Genomic DNA, 27,836 nt, shown 5'->3' with positions numbered 1-27,836 from the left:
TGGAACTGGATGATCTTAAGGTCTTTTCCAACCCAAACCGTTCTGTGATTCTATGATTCTATCCCACCACTGCCAAGGTCACCACTAACCAATGGCACTGAGGCCTCATCTCCACGGTGTGTGAACACTTGCAGACGGTGACTCCAGCCCTGCCCTGGGCAGCCTGTTCCAATGCCTGAGCACCCTCTGGGGAAGGAATTGTTCCTCAGCTCCATCTAAACCTGCCCTGGTGCAGCTTGAGGCCGTTTCCTCTTGTCCCATCCCTTGTTCCTTGGGAGCAGAGCCCAGCCCCTCCTGGCTCCATCCTCCTGTCAGGCACTTGTAGGCAGCAATCAGGTCCCCCCGAGCCTTCTCTTCTCCAGAGTGAACCCCCCCCCAGGTCCCTCAGCCGTTCCCCATCACACTTGTGCTCCAGGCCCTGCACCAGCTCCGTGCCCTTCTCTGGCCCCGCTCCAGCACCTCAAGGTCTCTCTTGTAGTGAGGGGCCCAGAACTGAACACAGGATTCGAGGTGCGGCCTCACCAGTGCCCAGCACAGGGGATGATGACTTTCATGCTCCTGCAAACATACCTGTTCTTCGCTATGTACTTGTGCAACGCGTCCCTGGCAGTGACACCCCCCCCCCCCCTTCTACTCCTGGTCCCCCACAGACGCGCCGTTTACCTCAGCCCTGGCCCTACACCCTCCGGTCGCCAAGGCAACAGCGCCCTCCCTCAGGACCCCGCTCTTAGCTGCCTGCCTTCCTGCCTGCGCCGCTGCCGCTCGATGATCCCCTCTCCCCGCCGCCTGCTCCATGGGCCACCTCACCGGAACAAAACCTAGCCCAACCCTGCCCCGCCCGGCGCCTGTCCGCGGTGCAGCGGTACCAGTACGCCCGGCCCCGGTTCCGCGGCAGGCGGAGCCTATCCGCCACAGCGCCCACCGCGGCTGTGACGGGAACCTCGGTGAAGGTGTCCCCGGCGCTGCCTGAGTGAAGCGGCGCTGAGGTCCCCGCCTGTCTTCGGGGCTGCCTGCGCACAACTGCCGCCGCCTGGGGTAGACGGGGAAGTTGGGAGCGGGGCCGGGCCGAGCTGGGCCGCGCCGGCGGGACGGTGCTGGCGGAGGGCGGCGAGGGGGGCCCGGTGGCGGCGGAGGAGGAAGAGGAGGAGGAAGTGGAGGAGCAGCGCGGCCCGGGGCCGGCCGCTATGGACCAGTGCGTGACGGTGGAGCGGGAGCTGGAGAAGGTGCTGCAGAAGTTCTCTGGTTACGGGCAGCTCTGCGAGCGCAGCCTGGAGGAGCTCATCCAGTACGCGGGAGGGCTGCGGCGGGAGATCCTTCAGACGGAGAGTACGTGGAGACACCCCCATCCTGTCCTCATCCCGTCCCCCGCTGCCCCTTCCCTTCCTCTGGGGTTCAGAGGCCCAAAACTTGGGGCCTGTGTGGGCTGGGACCCCCCTCTCCCCTTCTGCCTTTGGGCTGAACAGCTCTCTCCCGCTTCTGGGGGTTCCTGCCCCGGTTACGGGGAGCGGGGAAGGTCTCTGTGCTATGAGGATGTCACCCCGGTGGAGTCGGAGCTGTGTGCGCCGTTCTGAAAGGGAAGAGTTAAAGGTAGGAGCACGTATCGGCACTCCTGGGCCTTCCCTTCTGAAGAGGAGGGTTTGTTCCTTATCAGCAGGTACGGCCCGACCCAGGTCAGCCTGTTGGTACTTTCTGTGCCTTTATGTTGAGTTACCAATGTGTTAGTCATTCCTAAGGGAAGCAGACAGCAGGGCTGCCCTGCTTTCCTCTTTTCCCCTCTTATTTAACTTATTTCCCCTCCGACGTCCCTGAGTTGTTTTGATGTGGCTCGGGTTGAAGCGTGTGGGGTAAAGCCGCTCTTCAGCAAGAAGTAAACACGGCCTCCTGAGCCTCGTCTGTGTCTTACAGCTGGTGCCGAGCTCTTGCGCAGGCGGGCGAGGTGGCCAAAGTGCTCTCTGAACATGAGCCATTTAAACCTTGCGCAAGGTGGAGGCGGTGCGGTGTGGACTGATGGGGTGGGAGGGCACGCTGAGACAGCTGGAGAGATTGACCCAGGGCCGTGCAGGAAGCGAGGGATGGCTCAGGGATTAAAATAGGAACTCCTGAGCCCAAACTTGGGAGCAGACTGTGCCGTTTCCCTGCTCTGCAGAGCCTGCTTTTGTGATGTTCAGGTGAAAATGTGTTTTATGTAGTCCTGCACAAGGACAGGTGCAAAGCTCACTCACAGGTGTGTTCAGGAACACAAACATGAGTGTATTAGAGCTGGTGTTTGTACACAGCAATGTCCATAGGGAGCAGACATCAAACTCCGGTTCTGAGGCATTTGTTTGGGATAGTTGGTCTTTTTGGCACTGCTTTGAACTGTGTTTCCAAGTGTTTTGTGCTGCTCACAGAATCATTATGGTTGGAAGGGACCTCTGGAGGTCATCCAGTCCATCCTTTGAAATCATGTGGGCTTGTGCTTTAAGGACAGTTGCTAAAATGTGTGTTTTCACACACCGAGATGCTGCGTGGTGTGATCCTCATGCTTGTACTGACCTTTGCAGACTCTGACCCTAGAGCTTTGGCTGTGAGAATCCTGTTGCAGGTCTGGAGCTTTTACTCCCTTTGTAATAACATTAAAAGGTTCCAGTGTGCTGTTCCCTCAGGGTCCTCTCTGGGTTTTCCATCCAGGCTTGGATTAACAGTGTCCTGTGAGAGCCCTGGGCATTCTTAGCATTTCCCAAATAAGTGGTGATGCTGCCCCAGCAGAACACGTCCCAGACTGAGCTTTCTTTTAGTAAGTACTCCAGAATGAACCCAATATGTTATTAGTGCACCCTCAGACATCTGTGGGCTCTGTTCACTTTTGGCATCTGAGGATAAGCTGCCCTCATAGGTGGTAAAATTCTTACTGTATTTCTTTAACATGGTACTTAAACTTTCTAATAAGAACAGGGATTTTTTTAGCTTTTATACACTGTATCCTGAGTATGTTTGAAACTTGATGGAAGTGGAAGCAGCCAGGCATCTAAAAAGGGAGCTCTGTAATTCAGGCTATAAGCTTGTGCCTATCGTTTTTTCTTGGGGGGGGGGGAACCCCTCAATGCTGAAGAAGACATTTTAATGCTGTGCGACAAGATAGGAGGGCAGAGATGTAGGAAAAGACCTGAAATAGGCATTGGATATAAAAAAGAAGTGGGTGGAGAAGAAGAAACTTAGAAGGTGCTTCAACCTCTAAATTGATTTTTCTTTTCCTCACTCATGGAGTCACTTAAATAAATGTCCTGAGTTGGTTTCATGTTAAAGCCCAAGTACAGAACAGGCCCATGTGAAGGCCTGGGAATAGGAAGACAAAGGTTGCTTTTGTTCTCTCTTCCCTTAACAGATCTTGCCTCCTGGAGTAGCCAAGGCAGGAGTTGTGTATTCTTGAATGGTATAAATGTGTCTGGCTGAGTAAACTTGGCTTTGGGCTCTACGCTGTGCCTGGTGTCTGCTCACTTTTATGTGTGTGTATATATATATCTATCGATACATATATATATCTATAGCGCATGGGTAGCTCGAGATCGCTCAGGAGATAGTCCTGGTTGGACACTTCCTGATTGCCTGAGCAGCCTTTTTTCCAAACAGATTTGCCTATCCCACATGCCCTTGGTCATCGTGCTTGTAGTAAGTGTGGTTAAAGCCCTTCCCAAATCTTCGCTCGCGAAGCCAAGCCATCATATATTTATATATATATATACACACACACACACTTTAATTCTGCCTGTATGTACATGATACAGGGGGACGCTCCCAGGCTCTAGTGTTCTGTGCACAGTGAACTACCAAGAGGATGCTCTGCAGGCTTTCTTCTGCTGAGTTATTAGCAGTAGCTCATGGTTTAACTAAAGCTGAGATGGGTGCAGAGGGGAAACCGTTTCTAACAGCTCTGGTGGCTTTTCCTGTGTGGATATTTCCTTTCTTTACTGTACTTGCTTTCTTGCGACAGTAAGTGTTGGGGCCCAGTAATTCACTTATTTGCTTGGGGTAAAAACAGTTCTGCATGTCAGTTGTTTGGGTTTTTACTTAATGGCTTTTCTTGCAAAAAGAAAAAGGCTGTTAAGAGAGTGTATTTGAACGTCTCTGTTTACTGGGGAAGGAGTATTTGCATTTTGCGTGTTGTGTAATCTCTGACTGATCATTTTCTCTTGGCAGGAGTCATGCGGCACTTATTCAAGCTCCTTCACGTGATTTGAAATATGTATCATAAAAATTAAAGAGCAACTGAGAAATAATGATCATTCCTTAAATAAATTGAGGAGGTGAATTAGATGGGATAGTTGAGTGAGTCTTACGTTTTTAGTTCAGGATGCCCAGAGTCAAGTTGGTGAATGTGAAGAGGCTGTTTCAGTGCTATAACTCCTCACTTATCCACTAGGAAGAATACAGAACCCCATTAGTTGTTTGCCTGTAAGGTGATCCGTAGCTTCATGGGACTGGAGGGAGAAAGAGTTAAAGCCTTTTATTGTGTAGTATTTCTTAAAAGCTATGGCGGTTGCAAAGTGCTGTTAAAGCTTCCTCAGCTGTGGGGCTGAACAGGAGCTGTTTGCTTTGCAGTGAGGTAGTTTTGCTGTTGCTATCAACAGGATTGAGAATTGGGATGCATGAAGGAAGATATATAGAGTACGTGGCTGGTCAGTTATTACCTTCCCCTGTGATTACAGCTTCTTTCTTTGCTCTCTGGGGCGTATTGTTAAGTATAAGCTGTGTTTGTTTCTGTTCCTGGTTTCCTGGTCCTGCAGCAGCAGTTGGATGCACCGGTGCTTTGCTTTCCACATAATACCAGAAACTGGACTCTTAATGTGCTGCTGAAACCAAAGGCACGTTAAAATACAGCATGAGATAGGAACAGGCTTTATGGAAAATGTGGTTGCTTTTAAAATGTTCCTTCTAAAGAGATATTCTGGGGATTTTATTTTTTCACATGAAGGGTTTGGTTCCGGAATGTTAGGGAAGTGTTTCTGGGCCGCTCTCCCACATAAATGAGCCTTCCCTTTGCAGGCTGCAAAGTCTGTGTCCCTACAGGGAAAATTCTTCATGTAGAATGAACTTTGAGGAAGGTAAGACTGGAAAAGAGATTCTCCCTGGATTTTGAAATCAAAATCTAGAAGAAAGGACTCTAGAGTAAAGCACAAGAAAGTGTATTTTATTATCTGATTAAAGCTGTTGAGTGATGTTTGAATTGAGGCGATATAAACTGTTCAGTGTGGTGATGTGGTCAGGGGCATGCAGACCTTTTGTATATATCATTTTGTCTGCAGAATGAGTCATCCACCATTGTCCCTGTTGGTTGGACAACAGCTTAAAAATGTCTCAGTTTCTAGGGAATAAATCTTGTTACAAGGCGGAGTAGGTCTGATGTTCACAGGCAGGTCCTTTATGTGCTGCTTCTTGTCCCTTGAGGGGAATTGGAGACTGGTTGGCTGTTTAGAGCTGTTTCCATAAGCCAGGAAGCAAAAGTCACATAGGATCATGGAATGGTTTGGGTTTGAAGGAATCTTAAAGCTCATCCAGTTCCAGCCCCCTGCCATGGGCAGGGACACCTTCCACTAGAGCAGGTTACTCCAAGCCCACTCCAACCTGGCCTTGAACACTGCAAGGGATGGGGCAGCCACAGCTTCTCTGGGCCCCCTGTGTCAGGCAGAGTCTGATATGAGTGAGCAGCTTGCAGGGAAAGAGTGAATTGGGCCCTCATTGATCCAAATTTTGCTTCCACCTGGAGGTTAAACAGGCTGTATCTTGAGGTAACTGTCTAAAAGAAAACTGACCCTGTAGTAAGTTCAGTAGCTTTCCATTACCTCCGGTGGGCTTGGTGGGTTGGGGTGTTCCTTTGAGATGTGTTTGTTAATCCGCTGTGACTGAGACACACGAGAACTTTACGTTAATCTTTTAAGCTGTTGCTCTTGTTCACTGTTATTGTGACTGGATTCCTAATTCCACAGGTGTATCCTCCCTCATTTAAACCCATCTTGCATTACAAGTACTCCCTAGACTGCATTTCCCTAGATTGCATTTCTTCCTTTTAATACCATTTCTTGTCTTTATGTATTGTTGCATATGAAGAGATGTAAGGTTATAATTTATTTGTAACAAAGTCACTAATTTTCCTTTCTTTTGTCTAGATCAAGATGGAGACTTATCGGGGACAATTTCACTTGTTATGACACAGTGTTGTAAAAGAATAAAAGACACAGTTCAGAAACTGGCCTCTGATCATAAAGACATTCACAGCAGCGTATCCCGAGTTGGAAAAGCCATAGATAAGGTATTTATAGTGTGGTTTGGTTGTATTATTGCCTGTATTCTGTGCAAAATTTGGATTTATACTACAGTGAATCTTAATTAAATCTTCCTGCCAAGTGCCTGGGGCAGGGCAGTGGGGTACAGTACATGCTTCCAGAACTCATTGTGTGCAGAGTATTCTTTCTGGGGCAGCTCAAGTCTTTTGATTTCCAAGGGGTCGTTCCCTATAGGTGTTACTAGACTTGGTATATGTTCTGTCAGTTTAGCAAAATATTTTCTTCAATATGTGTCTCAATCAGAAATACGGAGTTGTAATATACATTATATTTCTAGTTGTCACTAGCAAATAACACAAAGGTGGCAGTTTGTTCTAGAAGGCAGTACAAAACCAGATTTAAGATGTTTTGTACCTGTTTCATGTGTGTTCTCAGGGCTTAATTTTCTAACACACAGTGCTCTTAATGTGAGTAGAGTAGATTCAACTTCTCAAAGTATCTGTGTCTATGTCATAACAAATAATAAGGTAGGGCAGCTTATCTTTGAAGCTTTGCATATGAGATGCATGATTCCAGGTTCAAGAATAACTGGAATCTGAATGTATTTGTGTAGGTAGATACTTACAATTCTTTGAAATTACACCAAAACTTGCTTGGTTTTTTTTTGTGGTGCTAGATGTATGCTTTTATGCCATGCTTTTTTCCATCTGTGTGGAAGTTGTTCTGTGGGCAAGGAGTCTTGTACTTGCTTTTTTGGGCTAGTTTTATATCAGAACACGCTTATGTTGATAGGATCTAAACATTTGGTTTGAGGGGCACCTTATAATCATACTAAGGAAGACACTAGTAAATGAGTCTCTTCATCTAGACAAAGATGCTTGCAGCATTGAAGAATAGTTAGTTATCCTTTGGGAATCTCATTTAAACTTTGTTAGTAATGATAATCTGTTAAAGCATCATTTAATTGTGATGGTAAAACAAAGTGTGATGTGCAGTGAAGACACAAAGCACATAATGCTTGCATTGTTGGGCAGAATGTCTGTGCAACTGTTGTATTTTTGCTTACATCTACAATTGACCATCATGGAGAGCTCAAACCTGCTACTAACAGCTTTAATCCAAGCGTCACTGGTACTCAAAGCTTAAGGATGCATCTGTCTCTAATCCTTGCTGCTGTATCTAAACCAATTAACTAGAGTACAATTCCATCCTTATTACTGGCTTGAAGCCTGAAAGAAATCTGTGTAATCTTGTCCTAACTTTGAATCTTTCCTCTTCTGCTCTAGCAAGTGGACTTTGTACTTTCAGGTTTGGCTATACCTTTCTCATTTAAATACTCAGAGGTAGAACAGCCCTAGGTCATATATAGAGGGTGTGAATATTCAATGGAAATGGGTCTTAGTGTTTCCTAGATGCCCATGAAAATTGTACTTGCAAGCTTAAGGTTTAGGCTTGAGTCTAATGTCCAAATAGCTGGTTTACTTCTTGTGTGTAGTTTGTCCACTGTTGCTTCTCTCCTTCTGTTTTTATCTACCTTTTTTATTTGGAAAAGGACAACTGTAAATAAAAGCATTGTTAAAATGGCAAGCGTGTGGTTTTGTAAAATAGAAGGATACCAACCAACAGTCTGCTCCCTGCCTGTTGAGGGTCCGAAGGGCTGTTCCAGGGAGGTGTTAAAAACCAAGCTCAGCTTGCTGCATTCCTTGTGCTCATTCCTCCAGTCTTGCTGGGTTGTCAGTGGTGTTTACATCCAAAACCCGGGAAGCAGTGGGAACTTAATGTAAGTAAATTTGAATTTTATTAGTTTTCCCTGCCTGAAGTACCTTAAAGAAAGTAGTTTAAAATGGGAGTCTTGGCTTGTTTGTCAGGTGAATGTGTGTAACGCTTAAATCCAGGTGGAATTTAATGCTTCCCTGGACAGGGGCATGTTCCATATGTACTTCATGTGATTTGCCTGTGCTGCTGGAAAATGTGCTTGAAACCTGCCAGCCAAGCATTTTTTGAAATCACTCTCTCCCCATTCCTTTCATCATAATATACTTCAGCTTTAACCAACAGAAGTAGTTAAGTGGAATTGATGTAGCGCATTGATTGTCAATACGTTCTGGGCAAAATCCTACTGCTTCTTGAATAAAATGCTTGTTGGTGATGCAGAAGATTTCATTCTCTCGCATGTAAATCCTCATCTATTTTACAGACACATTAACATCTCGAGAACACTGCTTATGGCCTTCTTATGCTCAAGCACAGATAAATATCACTCCTTACTTTATTGCCTGGTTGAGATTGGGAAATGCGTTAATATTGGTACCAATTTTATGTCACACATCCAAATGACAGCTGTTGTTACATGTAGGATTCACAAACTTCCTGCTTAACAAGCCTGGATTTCAAAAGAACTTGCTCTATTTATTAAGGCAATGTTAAGGCAGGGTTATACCTATATCTAAAACTTTACCTGGTTGGTTTTTACGCTAATATAGTTTTTGCTTATGTACTTAGATGGGACCTAGATTTGTCTGCCTGCAGAGTTCACTCTGAGAACAGAAGTTCCTGAGTGTTTGAAAAACGAAGGTCAAATTTGGCATCGAATATGATCTATGTTAAAGTCTGAAATGCCCAAACTTTGTGCATTGCTTTTAAGTTACCAGTTCCTGGAAAACTTACCTAATAAACTAGACCTTTTTCTTTCATATTAGTTGGATTCCATGCTTCTGCTCCATGAAGGGTTACCCTTTCTTCCAAAGAGCATTTTGTCCTTTGAAAGGAAATGTTTACATCCAGTTTTTCCTTTATTGTAGTAGCATTCCCTCTGCTTCCAGAACTCATCACGTCACTGTTGTTCAGCAGGTTGCTATCAGGTAGCTCACTCATCAGTCTCCCTGTAAATCAGTCACTCTTCTGGAATGATTTGAATTCGTGTTTGATGGGGCTACTAAACATTTTCCCTCTAGCAGCAATCTGAGTAGTGCTTAAATACTTCCATTGAGGAAACTGGAGTAAATGGTAGCTCCACTTTATCCCTGAATGTTAAACCTGTTTTTAAAAGGCCACCACTTTAATCCAGTTTAGTTTTGGGAAACCAAACTTTGACCCAATGTAGCATTTGTTTAATGTAAAAACCTGTGTACAAACAAACTAAAAACCTTGACTGAACATCATTTAATTGTGTTGCTGTGAATTATGGGTTAGTAAATAGAGTCTTTGCAAGCTGAGCTTTATCTTAGGAGCAAACAAATTGAACAGAGAAGGTGAACAAATGCATTTTAGTTGTATTTTGGGTCAGAATTCAGAAGAAGGGAGGAATGCACAAAAAAACTGGGAAGCTGAGGAATAAAACTGTCCTTAATCATCACCCTTCTTCATATGCTGTTGAGGAGGCCACGAGGATGATCAGGGGCTGGAGCACCTCCCATATGAAGACAGGCTAAGAAAGTCGGGGCTGTTCAGCCTGGAGAAGAGAAGGCTGCGTGGAGACCTCATAGCAGCCTTCCAGTATCTAAAGAGGGCCTGCAAGGATGCTGGAGGAAGAGTCTTCATCAGGGACTGGAGTGATAGGACAAGGGGGAATGGGTTTACATGTAAACGGAGGAAGTTTAGGTTAGATAAAAGGAAGAAGTTCTTTACTGTGAGGGTGGTGAGGCACTGGAATGGGTTGCCCAGAGAAGTGGTGAATGTTCCATCCCTGTCAGTGTTCAAGGCCAGGTTGGAGAGAGCCTTGGAGCAGCCTGGTCTAGTGTGAGGTGTCCCTGCCCATGGCAGGAGGTTGGAACTGGGTGATCTTGAGGTCCTTTCCAACCCAAACCATTTTATGTTTCTATATCACTAATAACATGGAAGGTTGGATGTTGTTTAAAATGATCCTTCTTGTGTGTGTGTGCATCCTGAAGTCCTTCTCACACCCTAGCAATTTACACACGTTCTTTCAATTGTATCAGTAGTGTATTTGGCACATAATGTTTCACATTTTAGCCCTAGGCTCTGAAAGAAAGCTTTGTTTCTTGGGAATATCAACTGACACTCTTCTAAGCTTAAAACCATACCAAAAAAGGCACAAAATAACCTTTGTGGAGTTTGCAACTTAGGGAATTTATTTCAACTTTTGCTATCTTATTAAACCCCACGTGCTGTCAGTTAGCATACTGTTAGCATTTAGAAAACAAAACTGAGAGCTGTGTAGTCACCAGCATATCATGTGTGCATGACAGTTATGAAATATGTAAGCTAAAAGCAAGCAGTAATTTGTTCTGACATGTGACAGTCATTGTTGTATGAGCAGTCAGTTCTTGAAGCTTCCCAGGACCCAGAGGAGGGAGGGCTGTAGAATCTCATATAGTAAAGACCTCAGAAATGGTTAAAATCATAATAAGTTACTGAAATGAGAACCTGATCAAGACTGGGTTGATCAGAGAATCGCTGAGGCTGAAGAACTGAGGCCTCCAGGTTGTATGGTGTGACTTGAATCTACAGCACACCTGGGTCTATGTGGCTCACTGTTACCATCTGTAATAGGACTTAAAAGGTCTAATTTGTCCCTGCCCATGGCAGGGGGGTTGGAACTGGGTGATCTTAAGGTCCCTTCCAACTCTAACTATTCTATGATTCTAATTTATGATGGGGTTTGGAAAAGGTTCTCAAGGCTCAGAGGTTTGTTGTTTCAGAACAAAATGTGGGGTTTGTGAAGGAACTGAAATAAGTGGCACTGCCACCTCTGCCCCCAGGCAGTGAGAAGGATGTGAAGATGGTTAAGGTATAGGTTCGGCTCTGATGGTTGGTAACTACCCAGAAGAATGCAGTTTCTTCTTACGGATTATGTTAGCTAGGACTTTGAATTGCATTAACAATGACTTAAAGGTCGATTGTTTTTAGATTACTGATGATCCTCACCAGGAACTGAAGTAATAAAAGCAACTTCATGTGTTAATACTGCCTCTGCTATTTCTTTAATGCATTGTCAGTGGATTTGTTACCTGATAGTGGTGTTTGGACAGTGATACCAGAATCAGCAATGGTGGCAAACCTTAAAGGCTTCAAAGGGTTGGCACAAATAAGAACAGTGTTACGTAGTCATCAAGGTGCTTAAGTTTCTTCGAGATACAGCTTAAAGATGAACAGCATGGCAAGGAGTTTACAGGTTAAAACACCCAAGTGAAGATGTTAAATGTGAGACCTGAGTCAGTGGTAGTAACCTAAGTGCTCATCTTGCTCCACCATCTCTGAAAGATAAAGACACAATTTGCTAGCCTGAACTTGCTGTTTTACTGACAGTTTGACCTGAAGGGAGTGGTGCTTTTGAAGCCACGTGTGCAGGATGATGCCCCTTCGTCGTGATGCCACAGAGCAGCATCAAAGTGGATGTGAAGGTGGCCGATGAAGGAAATTAATAAGTGGCAAATAGAAAGAAGGTGCCATGTGAAGCTGAGGAGGAAGGTAGCTGGTACCAGCTTTGTTGTGTTTGCCTGTGGGCTTTGGCAGGAGAAGGTGTTTGTGCTGGGTCAGTGTTCCTGCACTGGGCAGGACTGTCAGTTCTCACATTGCTGAACTGCTGTTCTAGTAAACTTCTGATTTCTGAAGTTCCCTCTTGGAAGAGAGCCACAGTCATCAGATCAAGCAGCAAGTGACACACTGACTTCTAGACAATATTTCTTTTACAAGAGATTTGTTTCAGGCAATGGGTGAGGTTTTCCATTCAAATTAACCTGCCTGCCCTTACCATAAAACGTGTTGGCAGTTTAAATCCTGGTTCATATCTTGCATTAGGGTAAGTGTTGCTCTCCTGCTGCCAAGAGGCACAGTGCCAAAGCAGTGCCAAGTGTTACTGTAGTCACTGTGACAATATTTTTACCTATTCCTGGAATATGTCCATAGGCTACTGGCCTAAAAATACATGGCAGTAGGATCATCGGGGTTAAATCTGCTAAAGATCTCTCAGATCTTCAAAGCTCATCCTGTTGCCTGGATGCTGAGGTCTTCAGAGATTTGAATGTCATTGTTGTTTGGGGGTGGGGAGAAGTGACATTTTCCTTTGCCAGCATTGCCTAACCCCCCCCCAGCTATGTAAAAGAATTCTTGAGTTAAAGCTTCTCCTTCTAATTTGGTGCACTGTAGTGACAGTGATACATTGATAGCGCTATTTCCATTCCAGTGTAGGCGATTTTGTTTTCTGTTCCCTCTGCATTTTCAGTTTTCCCATATGGAAAAAGCCTTTTTCTGCAGATACTTCCTTCAAAAATGCATCATAGTCTGGAAACCCCTTTCTTAATTAACTACATTTCTAATTTGCTACACTTGTACTTTGTCAGTGTAATTCTTTATAGTGAATAAGATTCAGACTTGAAACAAGCAAACCAAAGGATTTCTTCTTCTGTATACAGGAGATAGTGAAGCAGCTGATAGGTTTCACTTTGAACAGGAGGGAATCAAGGGCTAACTGAGTAAAAGACAGAGAAAGCACCAGGGTGGTGTCCTGCATAATGAACAAAGAATTCCCTGGGGTGATTTGTTCCAGCTCATTAACTGTTGATTTGTGTGTTTCAGAACTTTGACTCGGACATCAGCAGCGTGGGGATAGATGGGTGCTGGCAGGCTGACAGCCAGCGGATCCTCAACGAGGTGATGGTGGAGCACTTCTTCAGGCAGGGGATGTTGGATGTAGCAGAGGAGCTTTGTCAGGTAACCATCAGTGTAGATATTGAATGTTATCAACCCTGGAGAACTATGCTTTGTCTTAGTGTCCTTATTTGAATGTTCCAGGTGAATATTTAAACTGTTAGGAAAACAGCATTTTAATCCCATTGGGTTCTGTGGTTTAACTAAAAACTGCCTCTGTTTTTTCAGGAGTCTGGTCTATCAATAGATCAAAGCCAAAAAGAACCATTTGTGGAGTTAAATCGAATATTGGAAGCATTAAAAGTCAGAGTTTTGAGACCTGCTCTAGAGTGAGTCTACTCAGATCTTGATTTTCTCCCTTTTTTTTGAATGCTTTAACAAATCCTTAGTGTTTCACTTTAAACACTGTCTTCTAGTGTATTTTGATATGTCCCTGTTTGTCTTTTGAATGGTCCAGTTACTGAGTAAACCCCTTCCTTCCTTTGTCCCCTCTTTGTCCCTCCCCATAGGCAGTGCTTAAGTAAGGGTGCCTTTCTTAGATTAAAGATTATCTTGAATCATTTCTGATGGTATTTTAAGGTTTCAGGAAGACACATGACTTGGAGGAACAGTTATCTGCCATGATGGTACTTAGCCTTATATTGAGTGAGCCTTATATTAAAAGGTCCAATTATGAAGGATATCAGGGCTTAGTAAAGGTGTTGGGTACCACCAAGTCTTTGTGGCTTCACTTTGGGGTGAGCACAACTTGACTCAGGATCAAAGTTCTTACTTTTCCTCAAGTCACTCTCCCTTTCCAGATAAAGGACCACAGGGTGGGAAGAGGGAATGAAAGGACAGAGGGGTACTTTGCAGACTGCTGCTGCCAGGTTGGTGCTGATGAACGCTGGGTGAGATGTGAGCTGCCGCTGGGAGCCTGGACCGATGGAGGGATCTGTTAGTGAGGTTTCTTCTGAACAAAACAGTTCAGTTAATGCAAGTCAGTGGGTAATGCTGAACTCTTGAGTTGAACACCAAATCTGGAAGTGTCTGAGCAACCTTAGACCAGGTATTTTCTTAATCTTAGTAGACTTTACAGTCATTAGAAATGTAAGCTGATGCAGAAAGTGACAGTAAGGAGGGAAAGGTGATGAAATGTCTCATGGGCTACTATTTGATGATTTATAGCAGTAGATATATAACTGTGCAGAATCATTCCAGAATTGCTTTTATTTTGAAAGTAAGAAAAACCCAAATAAGCCCTCAGCCGGTTGGTTGGTTGTTTTTTAACATGTTATAAGAGCTTTGGTAAGCTTGGGTTGGTCTTGGAAGTAAGGAAAAACCCAAAACCAACACGAAAACCCAAAACAAGGAAAAAAAACCTTAAACCAACTCTGAAGTGACCTTTCAAAAATAGAAACAAAGAAACCAAAGCAAATTCATAATCTGTGTTTCATTGCAGAGCATTAATTGAAATTCCTAAGATCCCCTTTTCCATTGTTCAGTTAAGCACATCTTCACATTAACAAATACTTTATTTTCCCTTTTAATTTGAGCCAACACAGGTATGTCAGTTCAGAGCTTATTGGCATCTAAATCAAGTGCAGAGATACTCTGATATTCAAACCATGGTGTTCATAAACTAAATCTTGGATTATGTCTCTGGGTCATAGAGAGCTTGACCTAAATAGTTGGTCTTTGAATATAGTTACAAGCTCAGGTGGTTGATTGCTGTTGAATTAGCTGATTGAAGGGAAGCAACACTGCAATGCCTGGTGTTACAGCTGAAACAGGATTTACTGTCAGCTACACCATGTAGTTCTTGTGGTTTAAGTAATAACATAGCTGTTGTGAAGGGTCCTCTGAGGAACAGTAACTTCCTGTTATGGCCATTCACTTGAAGTCACTGAATTCATTTAGCACCGGTTTGCCAGGCCTTATGCCTCACTTGTTGCTACTTAGTTGTGTCTTGTGGTTCCTGCAATGTGTTAAATGCTTTTCAAACGAAGGAGAAGGCATGGTCCTTCTTCAATGGAACTCTTATTCCAAAGACAGCTGAATGGACAGAGAATAGGGTGTATTGTCAGCCCAGTGTGTATGCTGGGCTCCTTTCCCCATCCCATCTCATTTCTGTTTCTAATGTTTACTGTGTTTGAACTCCTCAGTGCTGAAGCTGCTTCTCTTTCCTTGCTGCTGGGCACAGAGGGTCCTTATTCGTAGAATCATAGACTGACAGAATGGTTTTGGTTGGAAAGGACCTTAAAGCTCATCCAGTTCAACCCCCTGCCATGGGCAGGGACACCTTCCATTAGAGCAGGTTGCTCTAAGCCCCGTCCAACCTGGCCTTGAGCACTGCCAGGGATGGGGCAGCCACAGCTTTTCTGGGCATATACTGATGCTTATGTAAAATTGTGTAATTATGTAAAATTATAGTGATGCTTATGTAAAACCCATGGTTGTTAGTGAGGAGGACCAAAATGTGACAAAACTATACAGTTTAGGTGGTAACTGATGTCTTAAATGCCTGGTTATTCCATAGAACTGCCGATGCTTGTATTCTCTTACTATTTCACAGCAGATTTGGTGTTCAGGAAAAGGGATAGAAACTGCTCCTGGAGGGATAGAAACTGCTCCTGGAGGGATAGAAACTGCTCCTGGAGGGATGGCCTCTGACAGTGTGCTCTTAGGGCAGAAAGCTAATAAATGGCTAAAGCTGGCATCAGTAAATACAGCTTCAGGGTGCATAAAAGCAGTCCCTAAATCAGCCTATTCTAGGGTAGCCTAGTGCTGGTGGTGGCGAAGTGGTGTTACATAGGGATAATGAATTACAGGCTTATGAACCAGGAAGGGGAGTGTAGCAGGGTTCAGCTGTGCAGAAGGTTGGGATGAAAACAATAACCAGTCTCTCTGGCTCTGCTGGTGCTCACCTTAATTCAGTGTTGGAAACCAAGCAAACATGGGTGGCTCCTGGTCACTGCCATCTAAAAGGAGGTGTCAGATTAATGGCTTTGTGAAAAGACTTTCAAAAGCCTCCCGTGGTAATAGAGAGAAGTTGCTATTCATATCTGACTTCTAGTTGCCCAGTCTGGCCCTGCACCCTAAGCTGTGTAATCCCTTTATCTCTGCAGGATCCCATTAAATTCCAGAGACTTTTTTCACTGTAATTTAATGATGGGGAGGGAAATCCATAGGTTCTTCCTGGGCAGATTCTGGCTCTTCTGAGCCCAGGTGGGTTCCCATGTGAAGGTTTGGTGGGAATGACTTGCAGGTTCAAAGCTTTTGATTGTATTCTCCTGAAGAAGCGATAGTTTCTTCTATTGTGTCTGGAAAACAGCAATGTGCACAGGTCCAGGAATTTGCTGAGACCTTTGGGATATGGTTTAAACCTAACTTAATCTTTGTGATTTCATTCTAACTAAATCCTGAATCTGAGAATGGTTTGTGTTAGAAGGGACCTTAAAGCTCATCCAGTTCCAACCCCTGCCATGGGCAGGGACACCTTCCACTAGAGCAGCTTGCTCCAAGCCCTGTCCAACCTGGCCTTGAACACTGCCAGGGATGGGGCAGCCACAGCTTCTCTGGGCACCCTGTGCCTGCGCCTCAGCACCCTCACAGGATACTGTAAACCTTAAAAAATCCATATGTATTTGAGTCTCAGAAGTGAAAACTACTCTGGAAGTGTTGGTTTGAGGGTAGGCAGGAACATGGGTGTTGTGATTACCAATGATTTAATGGTGGTAGGGAGTATGTGGGTTGAATGTTTTAGACGTCACTTGTTGGTTTTCTATCCTTCCATCGGAAATGGGAGCAGCACATCCTAGACCCAACACCTCAGACCTTTCTTCTGTGGCTGTTTGCTTCTGATACAAATCTGTGCTGCCACTCAAAGAGCTAAAAATGGCAATCCTGCCTAAAAGCTAATTTAGAAAAATAGACTTGATCTCAGCAAGATGAAGTGTCGTGTCATGTGGCTGCGAATATTGGCAGGGAGAGGATGGATGCTGGTTTGATGCAATACAGATTAATATCTCGTTAATGGGACTCTGAATTAGCCTTACTGTTTATAGAGAACAGCCTTTTTGTCTTTCAGCTGCTTATTGGTCTGTGTTTTCTAACTCCAGTTTTCTGATGGGAATGAGCTTTATTGCTGCTGTCTCCAGTTTAAGCTGCAGACACTGATCACAACAACAAACCCACCCATGGTTAGTGAGTGTGTCCCTCCCTCCTGATGGAGGTGACAGTCTCTGAGGCTGCTCATCTGAAACTGCTTGAGATTAGGAGGACTTGTTCTTAGTTCCACTGTTCCCTACTGAAAGGTAACTGCTGTCATGACAAAGCCTTTAGTAGAGTCAAACTCCTCCTGACCTTTTCACCACAACAAATTAGATACTTGCTCATTGACACTGCATCTTAATGCACAAGGCTAACTTACATTGAAAGGTTTCCCAGCACTCTTAAGAATGCTTAATTTTAGTGTTGATTGAAAAGAACAGAAGCCTCACATAGCCCTTCTTTTTAAGGGACAGAGATTACCTCACTTCCTTGCTAAAAAGTGAAAAGCTCTTTGCTTAATGGGGTCCCCACAGTGAAAATAGTACAACTAATGAACACTAATGAGAAACAGATGTACTTGAAGAACATTGAAACTTAGTTCTTAAGAGAAAGATTGGATTGATTTAGGCCTGATTAAATTGCATTAAGAAAACAAAACAAAACAACACATCCCCCCCCCCAAAAAAACACCCAAGAAAGGGATGGATAAAATCTAAATAATAACTTCTAGTGAAATGCTTTGAAAATTCCAGCTCATTTTACTTGGTGTGTGTTTAAGAATTCTTCCATGTTATTTCAGAGCCAAATATTAGTTGTCATGGTGAATGAGACCCAGAAAGTGAGAAATAGTTTTATTGTCCCAGTTGAAAATAACACAGAAAGCAAAGTTTAAGTATGGTAAAGTATGAAATTTAAACTGATTTTCCTTTCTTTTACCCTATCCCCTGTTCTGATGTTTTTTCTGAAGCCCCCATAGACACACTTTCCCTCTCCAGGGCAACATATGTGTACACAGGAACATAGTGGCTTAGAGAAAGTGTTTGGTGAATGAGGAGATTGGAAAAGGCTTGGTCAGGCTTCTTCAACATGCAGCTGAATACTCTCTGTAACTAGATACAGAGTGGTATTAATTCAAATACAGTAGATTCTAAGTATCTCTACCTGATATTCAGTCTTTCCTTCCAGCCAGTGAGTGTTGAACCATAGAATGGTTTGGGTAGGAAAAAACCTTAAAGTTCATCCAATTCTAACCCCCTGCCACAGGCAGGGACACCTTCCACTAGAGCAGCTTGCTCCAAGCCCCTGGCTTGGACTCGAACACTGCCAGGGATGGGGCAGCCACAGCTTCTCTGGGCACCCTGTGCCAGCGCCTCAGCACCCTCACAGGGAAGAGCTTCTGCCTAAGAGCTCATCTCAGTCTCCCTTCTGGCAGAAATAGATGGTTGCTAATTGTAATGATTTCATACGTTGTGGGCTGACAATTACTCTTGGGTAGTATGTCATTGTACCTCTTCTTTTCTTCCAGGTGGGCCGTATCCAACAGAGAAATGCTCATGGCACAGAATAGTTCGTTGGAATTTAAACTACACAGATTGTATTTCATTAGTTTATTGATGGGTGGAACAGCAAATCAAAGAGAAGCCCTTCAGTATGCAAAAAACTTCCAGCCATTCGCCCTAAATCATCAGAAAGGTGAGGTTTTGGTCACATTAAGGGGATTTAAAGCACTTGGTTGTGGCACTTCATAGCAAAATATAAATCATGTTCCAAAAGTGTTTTACTCCATTTTGTATTTATCTTATATAACTTGAATCTTTACAATTTAAATTAATTCCTGCTTTTTTTTTTTTCTAAAAGAGGGCAGAAAATTATATTTTCTGCACATTTGCTTGAATTTAAGGTTTGTGACTCTTTAAATAATACATACATTACATCCAGAATAGGCCTGCTGCCAGGGTGAAGTGTTAAAAATGCACAGAAATGTTCTTGGAATAGTCATCTGCTATTTTTTGCTGCGTGGGGTAATACAAAGAGAAATGAAACTTGAAAGGTGGGGAATATGAGAGTTAAGTGAATCCTCTCCAACTGAATCCAGTAAAGCTTAAGTTTTTAGGTACTGTGTGTGACAAAGCTTTACAATAAGGGTGAACCTGTTTGAAACAGGTGGTAAGCAGCATGTTGTGCATGCAGACGGGAGATAACGCCCCCCCCCCCAGTCTGTCCATAGTGGACTGGAGCCCTTGTGGCTGTAGACATCAGTCATTGTATTTTGTAGAGGTGAGGATGTTATTGATACTGAATCAATTATTGATTTGGTTTATATCATAGAAGCACAGAATGGTTTGGGTTGGAAAGCGCCTTAAGACCTTAAGTTCCAACCCCCTGCCATGGGCAGGGACAGCTCACACCAGACCTTGTCACCCAAGGCTCTGTCCGACCCGGCGTTGAACACTGCCAGGGATGGATCATTCACCACTTCTTTGGGCAGCCTGTGCCAGTGCCTCACCACCCTCACAGTAAAGAACTTCTTCCTTATATCTAACCTGAACTTCCCATGTTTCATTTTAAACCCATCACCCCTTGTCCTGTCACTTCAGTCCCTGATGAAGAGTGCCTCTTCAGCATCCTTGTAAGCCCCCTTCAGATACTGGAAGGCTGCTCCCAATCTCCCTGTTTTCCATGTAACAGCTAAAACTGTAGCCACTAGCTTTTATTTGTAGTACAAACTGACTGAGTGTTCCTGGTCCCTGTCAGATATTCAGGTTTTGATGGGCAGCCTGGTGTACCTGCGTCAAGGAATAGAGAACTCTCCGTACGTTCATCTATTAGATGCCAACCAGTGGGCGGACATCTGTGACATCTTTACAAGAGATGCCTGTGCTCTTCTGGGTCTCTCTGTTGAATCACCTCTCAGTGTTAGGTATGCTGCTTTTCACTTGCTTTTCACATCAGGTACAGAGTGTTCCCTGGTTTATTTCTTGTTCAGGACAAAAGAAATGGCTTCTGAGAAGTTGTCTCATGTTAAATTAAGTGTATAGTTACATTTAGCTCTAGCAAGATCTGCAAAGATTAGAAATCAGAGGTTCCCATGTGCTAGGCTTTATCCTGCACTGTCCCAGCTCAAGAGGAAGCATTTGTGGATGGAATTTGGCTTCTGTATCAGACATCAGCGTGAAAGATGAGGGTGGCAATCAGCCAGTTATTCCCACAGCAAATGTGTGAAAACTGTCCCTGCTGTTTAACTGCAAAAACCCTTAACACTGTGTCTGTGAATCTGTCAGCATTGGTTCATCATGGTTTTAAATCCCCATGTTACTTTACCTGTTTTTCCCTTCAGAAGAGTGCTGAAGAGTGATGTTGTGATTTGAGCTGCTAAAAGTCCCATATTGTTTGCTAGACCCATTTGCAAAGAAGAAAGAGGCACTTCCAAGCTAAGGAGCTAATCTGACAAAATGCAGATCTGTAGGAGGCAGTTGGAAATGTGGAATAAACCCCCCAACCTAATCTCCTTCTCGCTTCTCTGAAGAGAAGAGATTAGCTGCTCTTTAGCCTTTGGATGTCAATTCCTCCAATACACCAGCCAGATATTAAATAGAATAAATTACACCTATGTTTCTGGCTTGATTTGGTATTAGCAGAAGCTTTGCTGCTTCTTCCTCGTTTTTTTTTTTTTGGGGGGGAGGGTGTTTTGGCTTTTTATGATTCTATAGTAATCGTTTGCATGTTACTGTTACTAGTAATGTGCTTAGTTTAAAGCATTTCAGCTGTCAAGACTTCTCCTTTGTGCACCTTTGTCACGCAACAGAAGCAGCAAAGGGAGCACTATCAGATTGCCTTTCCACAATAAACATTACAGGTTTCAATATCAGGGTTTTATAGATACGTAAGACTTCTGCTTCTGGCTTTCATCTTTTCCCTGTTGCAGCCAAACAAACAGCAGTGCTTTACATGTGAATTGCTCCTGCACTGATGCTGTAATGCAGTTTTCAGTACAGATGGCCAGGAGAGTTTTGGTGAAGTGGAAAATCCCTGTTACTGATGTTGGGGTTGGTTGGACGTTTGCTCTGTGTGTGAAATTGATTGCACCGAAATGTATTTACTGCATAGGTGGTATCAATACTCTTGTCACTGCTTTCAGCTGGTGTGACTTTTGTGTGCTGCAGATCCTTTAGAAATAAAACCAGCTTGAAGTGAAACATAAGAACATGAGCAGTGGTCACTTCTTTCAGGCTGATTGGATTCTCCAATATTTATCTAATCCTGCACAGGCCTCTTGGGTTGATTTACTGCATGGACTCAGTAGGAAAACTCTTATGTACTAAGGAGGTCGTGGTTCAGGGTCTTGACAGACTACAGGACACCATTTGAATTTACTATTCACTTGAGTTGTTACACTCTTCAGGGGCTCTTCCAGAGCCATTGCTCCAGAACCAGTGTTTTCTGTCTGAAACCCATGTTTCACACAGAGCCATTAAAGCAATAACACTTTTATTTCTACAAATACCATTTATCTAAGCTTTCCACAGGCTTAACACAGGTTACACTCAGAGCTGAAATCACCAAAAAGCCAAGTGTAAGGGTTAAAATGGCCAGTTGAAGGTGAGGGATGTGATCTCTATTAATATTAGGCAAGAGATCCATAGGTTTCAGGCACATCCCTCACAAGTAAACTAGCTAGAACGATCCTGCAGAAACATAAAGCCAAGTATCTGGAGGGGCAGAGTGGAGAGGAAGGTCATGACTTGTGGAGACAATAAAACCAGGCCTATAGTACTGTTGTTAGACTTAAATCCATCAAAATGTGTTATTTTGTGGAAACTCAGTGTCAGTTTCTTTTGTAACACAGTGAAGTATTTCAAAATCATGTTAATGGGTATGTTAGTGCTGTTAGTGGGTAAAGCCCAGAGCAGCTCAGCTGTTGGGACACATGACTTTGGGCACATGTATAGTGCCATTCCTGTCACAGGCTGTGGTTTCCTTCCTTCATTTGCCTTCCTCTGTTTTTCTTACATGTGCTTTAAGGGGAAGGTGGAAAGACATGTTTCTTTACATGGTAATTATGTGTAATTAAAGGATTATGGGTTGTGTGTATGTGTGGGTTACACGGAAACTCTTAGGCTGCATGTGCTCTTCCATGGTTGGGAGCCAGTATCTGCATAAGCCAACATGATGTCTTCCTTTACAGCTCAAAATCAAAGTAGGTGTTACAGAAAATCATAGAATCTATGGAGTTGGAAAAGACCTTTAAGATCATCAAGTCCAGTCTTTACCTCAGGACTGCCAAGTGCACCGCTAAAATCAGTTCATTATAAGACTCAAAGCTGGGATTAACTCTTGTTTTCAGTCCAGAATGTGGACCCTAGTCTAAGGTGCAGGGTAACTGATAACCTGCCCCAAAATCTTGCTTGTTATACTTGAAGGGAGCTTAGAAGTACAGACAAGAACTGACTGTAGTAGTACAACAACACTCTTGTGGACATTTAGCCTTTAAAGTAGAAATACAAAAGTACTGGTTTCCTGACAGGCACCTTATGTTAACATCTCCTCTCTCTGCAGTTTTTCAGCAGGTTGTGTAGCATTACCAGCTCTAATTAATATCAAGGCAGTTATTGAACAAAGGCAGTGCACTGGTGTTTGGAACCAGAAGGATGAACTACCGGTGAGTTGATGCTGCGCTGTCCCAGGACAGGTTTCTAATGGTGAATGCTGTTTTCAGAGGGTTTTTGTGCTGAATGTTAAGGGATGTTATATGTGGCCACCACCTCCAGCAGCTCTGCATCTTGGGGCTTCCTGCTGTAGAGAGACCAGGGGTCTCCATCCCAGGCTGATGGATGTAACTGCTGCTTTCCCCTTCGTAGCTGGAACCAGTAGCTAAACTGAGCCTGAATGGCAGACACGTGCCCACACACACACACAAAGGACACTGATACAGCCAGCTGCACAGACTGCCACAGACAAGGCACTGCCTTCGGCAGCACCCACGTACAGGGCTTGCATAAGACAGCCAAGATCCCTTCCTCCCCTTTGGCTGGTAAAGATTGAAATTCACTGGTGAAAGCACACGTGCACCACTCCGCAGTCACAAACAAATGCATATTCATGAGCCCTCAAATACTGGCAAGGCCTTTTCAGCCCCCTTTATACCCCTTTCTGGCCATTCCACCCCAATATCCTTTCCCTGCACTTTCCTTCTGCAGTATAGTTCTACTGACTCCCTCTCCTCCAAGACCCTTGGTTTGTGTTCTTGCCTGTTGCAGAGTCTGGGTTTGCTTGCAGTTTCTTGATGTCCAGCAAGGTTGTTTTTTGTTACTGTCTCTATTATGTTGATCTGTCAGGTTTGTGTCTCTGAGTTTTGCTTTTTGCTCCCCCTTTCCCTTATTATCCCCTTACACATTGAAAAGGTCTTTGATCAGATTACCTTTGATCAACACCTTCCACTTAGCCTTACACTGGATGTATGAGATGTTTCTGTATAACTAGAAATGAAATACATCCCACTGAGAAACATTTAACTTCTTTAGCTACCTTGAGCTCTGTCCACGGGTTGCTTTACACTGACTCTTTATCAGGCAGATAGGAGATGAGATGAAAGAAATAGTGCTACGTCTGGGGACACAGAAGCTGAACTGGGATCCAGTGCACTGTGCTTCCAGCACAACTCATTTATATCAGTTGAAATGAAGTTCAGTTGTTACAAACCCCCAGTTTCCCTTTATAGCTCTTACCAAGTGTGTGCAGCTCTCCAGTGGCCTGCTCCTGATTTGGAGAGAAAACCTATTTTGTGCAAACTGGGCATGAACTGAGTTAGCCTCTTTGATTGTAGCTGGAAGAGATTCATTTGTAGTGTAAGTGCATGTGTGGAATTTCTCCCAGTGATGTTTCCTGTAGTGCTTGAGAGCATAACCCGCAGTTGTGACAGATTCATGCCCTGCTCTCCAGACAGGAATGATCAACTAGGGAGCATTTGGGAGAAGATTGCTGTCAGATGCAGATCAGTTAATAATACATACATGCCTCCTTGCATTTTCTAAGCATAAGGGTCTCTAGCATGTACTGCTGAGGCAGAATGGGGACAGGAAGCCTAATTTTCATTGTGCAAAGACATAGATTAAGTAGTATGAAAAGGTCATGTTAGATTTTGTTGAAGGTTAAACCTGTCAGAACTGAGCACTGGTCAGAGCCAGGAGCTTCAGGTACAGAAGCTGTGATTTTTGCAGTTCTCAATCCCTGAAGTCACAGACCCATTATTTGCTGTGAGATGTCCCTTTCTGAAATCATTTTGTCTTTGTCCTCTTGTTACTATGGCAAGAGTTACGCTGTACCAATGGTAGCACTGCAAATAAGGGGTTTGGATACATTTCATTGTTGGCATGACATGTAGGTGTTGGGAGAGTCTTTCAAGAAGCTGTGTAACATTAACATGATCAATCCATGGATTTTTCTCTTTTATTCCCCCCATCTTAAATGAAATCTGTCATCTAAACCACTGTGGAAATCACTGGCTGGAAAACACACAAAGTCTTGCTCTGGGTCATCAGTTTAGTTTTCCTGCCAGGGCATAGATCTGCACTAAAATACACACTTGTCTCTTGGCAGAATCCTCTGCTTTATTCGAGATGGGGAGAAGCAACAGAAATCACCATTTAAGATCACAGTGAAGTGTATTTTTGGCTGGCAAATTGTCAGGCATCCACACAATGGATTGTGCTGCCTTCACAGCTGAGTTGTGAAATCTGTTAAGTAAGGGCCATGTCCTAAAGGGATAATTGTCTGGAAATGTGGTTTTCCCTCATATAAATTGTTCTGTTAATTTCTCTCACAGATTGAAGTGGACCTTGGGAAGAAGTGCTGGTATCATTCAATATTTGCCTGTCCCATTCTTCGTCAGCAAACGACAGATAATAACCCACCTATGAAATTAGTCTGTGGTCATATTATATCAAGAGATGCTTTGAATAAAATGTTTAATGGCAGCAAGTAAGTACAATTCTTTTGTTTCAAGCAACATGTACAGACAAGGACTCAGCTTAAGACTGCAATACTGTGTTTTGGGAAAACTGAGTCCATCATTGATGGAATTGTTAATCTTGGGAAGATAACTAATAGCTAGATAAGCCTGGTTGATGCACTGGAAAAAAGCGTAATAAACCCTCTGGTGTTGTAGCAATTGAGATTCTGTGAAGGAAATTGAACACAGTCATTTTCCAAGTTGTAAGTACCATTGTGTTGTCTTAAACTCAAAATGGAGGCTTTTACACACGCAGGTTTTCCTTGGGAGCAAGGTTAGTAACGTGTGAAATAGCCCTTAAAAGGTAAAATTAAACCTCTGGGGAAATAAAGCTTTGTAATTGAACAGGTAGTTGAGTTATCACTGTGGAAATAATCCTTCTTAGATACCAGTGAGGTGCCTACAGGCCTTTGGGAAGGAGGAAATGGGAGGGAGAGATCTATACAGATTTCCTTGAGGAAAAACCAGTGGTAATTTGGATTGAAGACAAGCAGCTTCCATGGAGGTTGTCAGCTTCATTTAGAGCCAGAAGTTGTGAATTCCAGTGTGCAAATAAGTGATGCTGTGAATGAAAATGTTGAGTAATGTTTGCATTCTTTGCCCTGTCAGAAAAGTCTTTGTGGATGACTTTAGCCATTTGAAGCCACTGAACTTGCTGCTGCATTATTCCCGTCTCCAGTCACTCATCCCTGGTGCTTTCATTGATCAGCTTTAGTGACAGCACAGCTTTGACAGTATTAACTCAGGCAGGGGGGGTGAAAGGCCCAAACTTAGAGATGGGGAATAATGGATCAATGCTAGAAGAAATACTGTAAGCAGGTGGAATTGTATCAGTGGAGAACTCAGCAGGGGGAGGCCAGGCTGACCTCTTCAGCTGTAGCCTGCAGGAGCTGGTCTAAGTGAGTTGTAAAATCACACAACATTTTGGGGACTAGACAAACACTACTCTGGATGCTGAGGAAGTCAAAGTGAAAGCTGGCAGCCTATTAAAAATGCCTAAAATGCAACAGACGCATCCAGAAGTAGAAATAATAGATGGAAGACTCATTTCTTGGTATTCAATAATTTAGGAGTGTGTGGGTGAAAGGCGAGAAAGTGCAATTAGAAGAAAAAGCATGCTAAGGGCTCTCTGAGCTAAAGGTGACTTTTAATGGAGCCAAGTAAAGCTTTATAGCTTCAGAGTGCATTTGTTTAGTGCTTCAGGGGAAAAAGAGGAAGGGCTATCACTGCAAACTCGATATCTTTAATGCTTAGTTCTCACCCACTGCCACAATTCTAACACATTGTCTTTGTCCCCAGATTAAAATGCCCTTATTGTCCTATGGAACAGAGCCCTGGAGATGCCAAACAGATATTTTTCTGAAGAGAAGCTTCATTATGCAGTTTGTAAGTGACACTCTGGATTTCAGGTGCATTTCAGGAGAGTTCAGACACACTCGTTCCCTTTTATGCAGCAGACTGAGGACTCCTGTGTTTGTATAAGCTAATGCTACAGAAACTTTGCCAACATTTAGTATATACATACCAAGTGGAAATGCTACAGAAATGTTATTACCATAGGGCTTTACTATACTCTTGGTCTCCATACCTGATCAAGTTACTACACCAGCAGTTGTCATTCAATGCAGGTTTTTGTACTTAATGATATGGTGACTTTTTACTTTTTAAAAGCAGAAATTGATCCACCCCCATGTGTTGGCTATTCCTCCTGCTTTTATTCTGTCATTCTATTGGTAACCGTCACCTTAGGGAATGTTTGTGGACAAAGTTTTCCTTCCTGTAACGTGTATATAATTAAAGGTAAATACTTCAGCAGAAAAACCCAACCAAGTTTGATAAATTGAATAGTGGTTATAAAAGTAATTTGTATTTTTTTGGCTGACAAAGCTGTGATATATTCTGAGCTTTTTCCTTTCAAACATTTTTTCAACTTTTACATAGAATGCAAAGTAAATGTGCATATATATAAAGTATATAAAATCTATAGCCCCCAGGGGCTACATGGTAAAATCCATCACTAATTTATAAGGGTGATGCGTGGTTAGGTTACTACTGGAGCAGAGAGGGAATAGGAAAGCCTGTTCCTTTTGGTTTCATGGTGGAGAAGTGTTTGTGTAAGAGAACATTCAATAAACCCTGAAGTGGAAATGCTTTTAGTCGATGCCATTTGCTCTCTGGCCTTTGTAGTCATGTTCTTTGAACTTTGTATTCAGGATTAGGCTATAAATGTCATGTTGCTGTATAGTTTACTAGTCATTAGAGTGTATTATTTATAAACAGTTATCAAAACCAAATAAATTGTATAAGTATTCATTGTTAACTGGGGGAGAAGCATGTTCTGATGCAACCTACTGATCACGACTGCACTTGGCAGAACTGGGCCTTACTTCATATCTTAGGAGGTAGCAAGTTTTCTGTAGCTTGAGAACACTTTGCTTCTAGCCTTGTTTTTGTAGTAGAATATTACTGCCATTGCCACCTTTTCTGCTGAATTTGTCATCTTGTTGAGTAGCTAAATCTGTACTCCTAACCCAGACGTAGATCATGGCAGTTAGATCTTTTCTAGTGTGCATATCTTTGTATTTATTGCACTGTCCTATAGTAGGGCGAGCAGCCTTGTGGCATGCAAAGCTACATGTAAAATTCTCTTTCTGTATTGTGTAGTTCAAAAAGGCAACCCGAGCTTTTATGGTTGAGTCCTGACACACTGGTTGAATGCACTTAGCACAATGCACTACAGAGAAGACCGTCTTTGATGAGAAAATCTACACCTTTTGAATTTGGTTGTCACCTGACGTGAGAGACTGAGTTGGACTCTGTTGGATCAGTGACAGTGGACAACCCTAAAGAGACATTAAAAGGAGCAAGTCAAGGCACACAAATTTGAAACTTGAAATGTGTTTGATACATGGGGGGGGGGGGTGTGT

General features: G+C 43.3%; 1 protein-coding gene across 2 annotated transcripts; it reads left to right on the top strand.

Moving 5' to 3' along the window:
• The first annotated feature begins 950 nt into the window (after positions 1 to 950).
• Positions 951 to 27,836, top strand: RMND5A (required for meiotic nuclear division 5 homolog A). Of its 2 annotated transcripts, XM_057415534.1 has the most exons (10): positions 951 to 1,326; positions 6,144 to 6,286; positions 12,798 to 12,932; positions 13,098 to 13,198; positions 18,427 to 18,593; positions 19,656 to 19,821; positions 22,458 to 22,560; positions 24,724 to 24,878; positions 26,209 to 26,295; positions 27,574 to 27,836. In XM_057415534.1, the coding sequence occupies exons 1-9, from the start codon at positions 1,185 to 1,187 to the stop codon at positions 26,270 to 26,272; spliced, it is 1,176 nt and encodes a 391-aa protein (XP_057271517.1). In that variant the 5' UTR covers positions 951 to 1,184; the 3' UTR covers positions 26,273 to 26,295; positions 27,574 to 27,836. The 2 variants fall into 2 exon arrangements, with proteins under 2 accessions (XP_057271517.1, XP_057271516.1); XM_057415533.1 differs by lacking the exon at positions 27,574 to 27,836 and having other exon boundaries at positions 953 to 1,326; positions 26,209 to 27,229.

This window comes from Pezoporus wallicus, unplaced genomic scaffold (genome assembly GCF_028554395.1).
Source record: "Pezoporus wallicus isolate ANWC-B61680 ecotype Strahan unplaced genomic scaffold, APGP_CSIRO_Pwel_v1 contig_8827, whole genome shotgun sequence".
NCBI lineage: Eukaryota > Metazoa > Chordata > Aves > Psittaciformes > Psittacidae > Pezoporus > Pezoporus wallicus.
The sequence above is the reverse complement of the archived record's forward strand: the minus strand, read 5'-3'. Positions and strand labels throughout refer to the sequence as shown.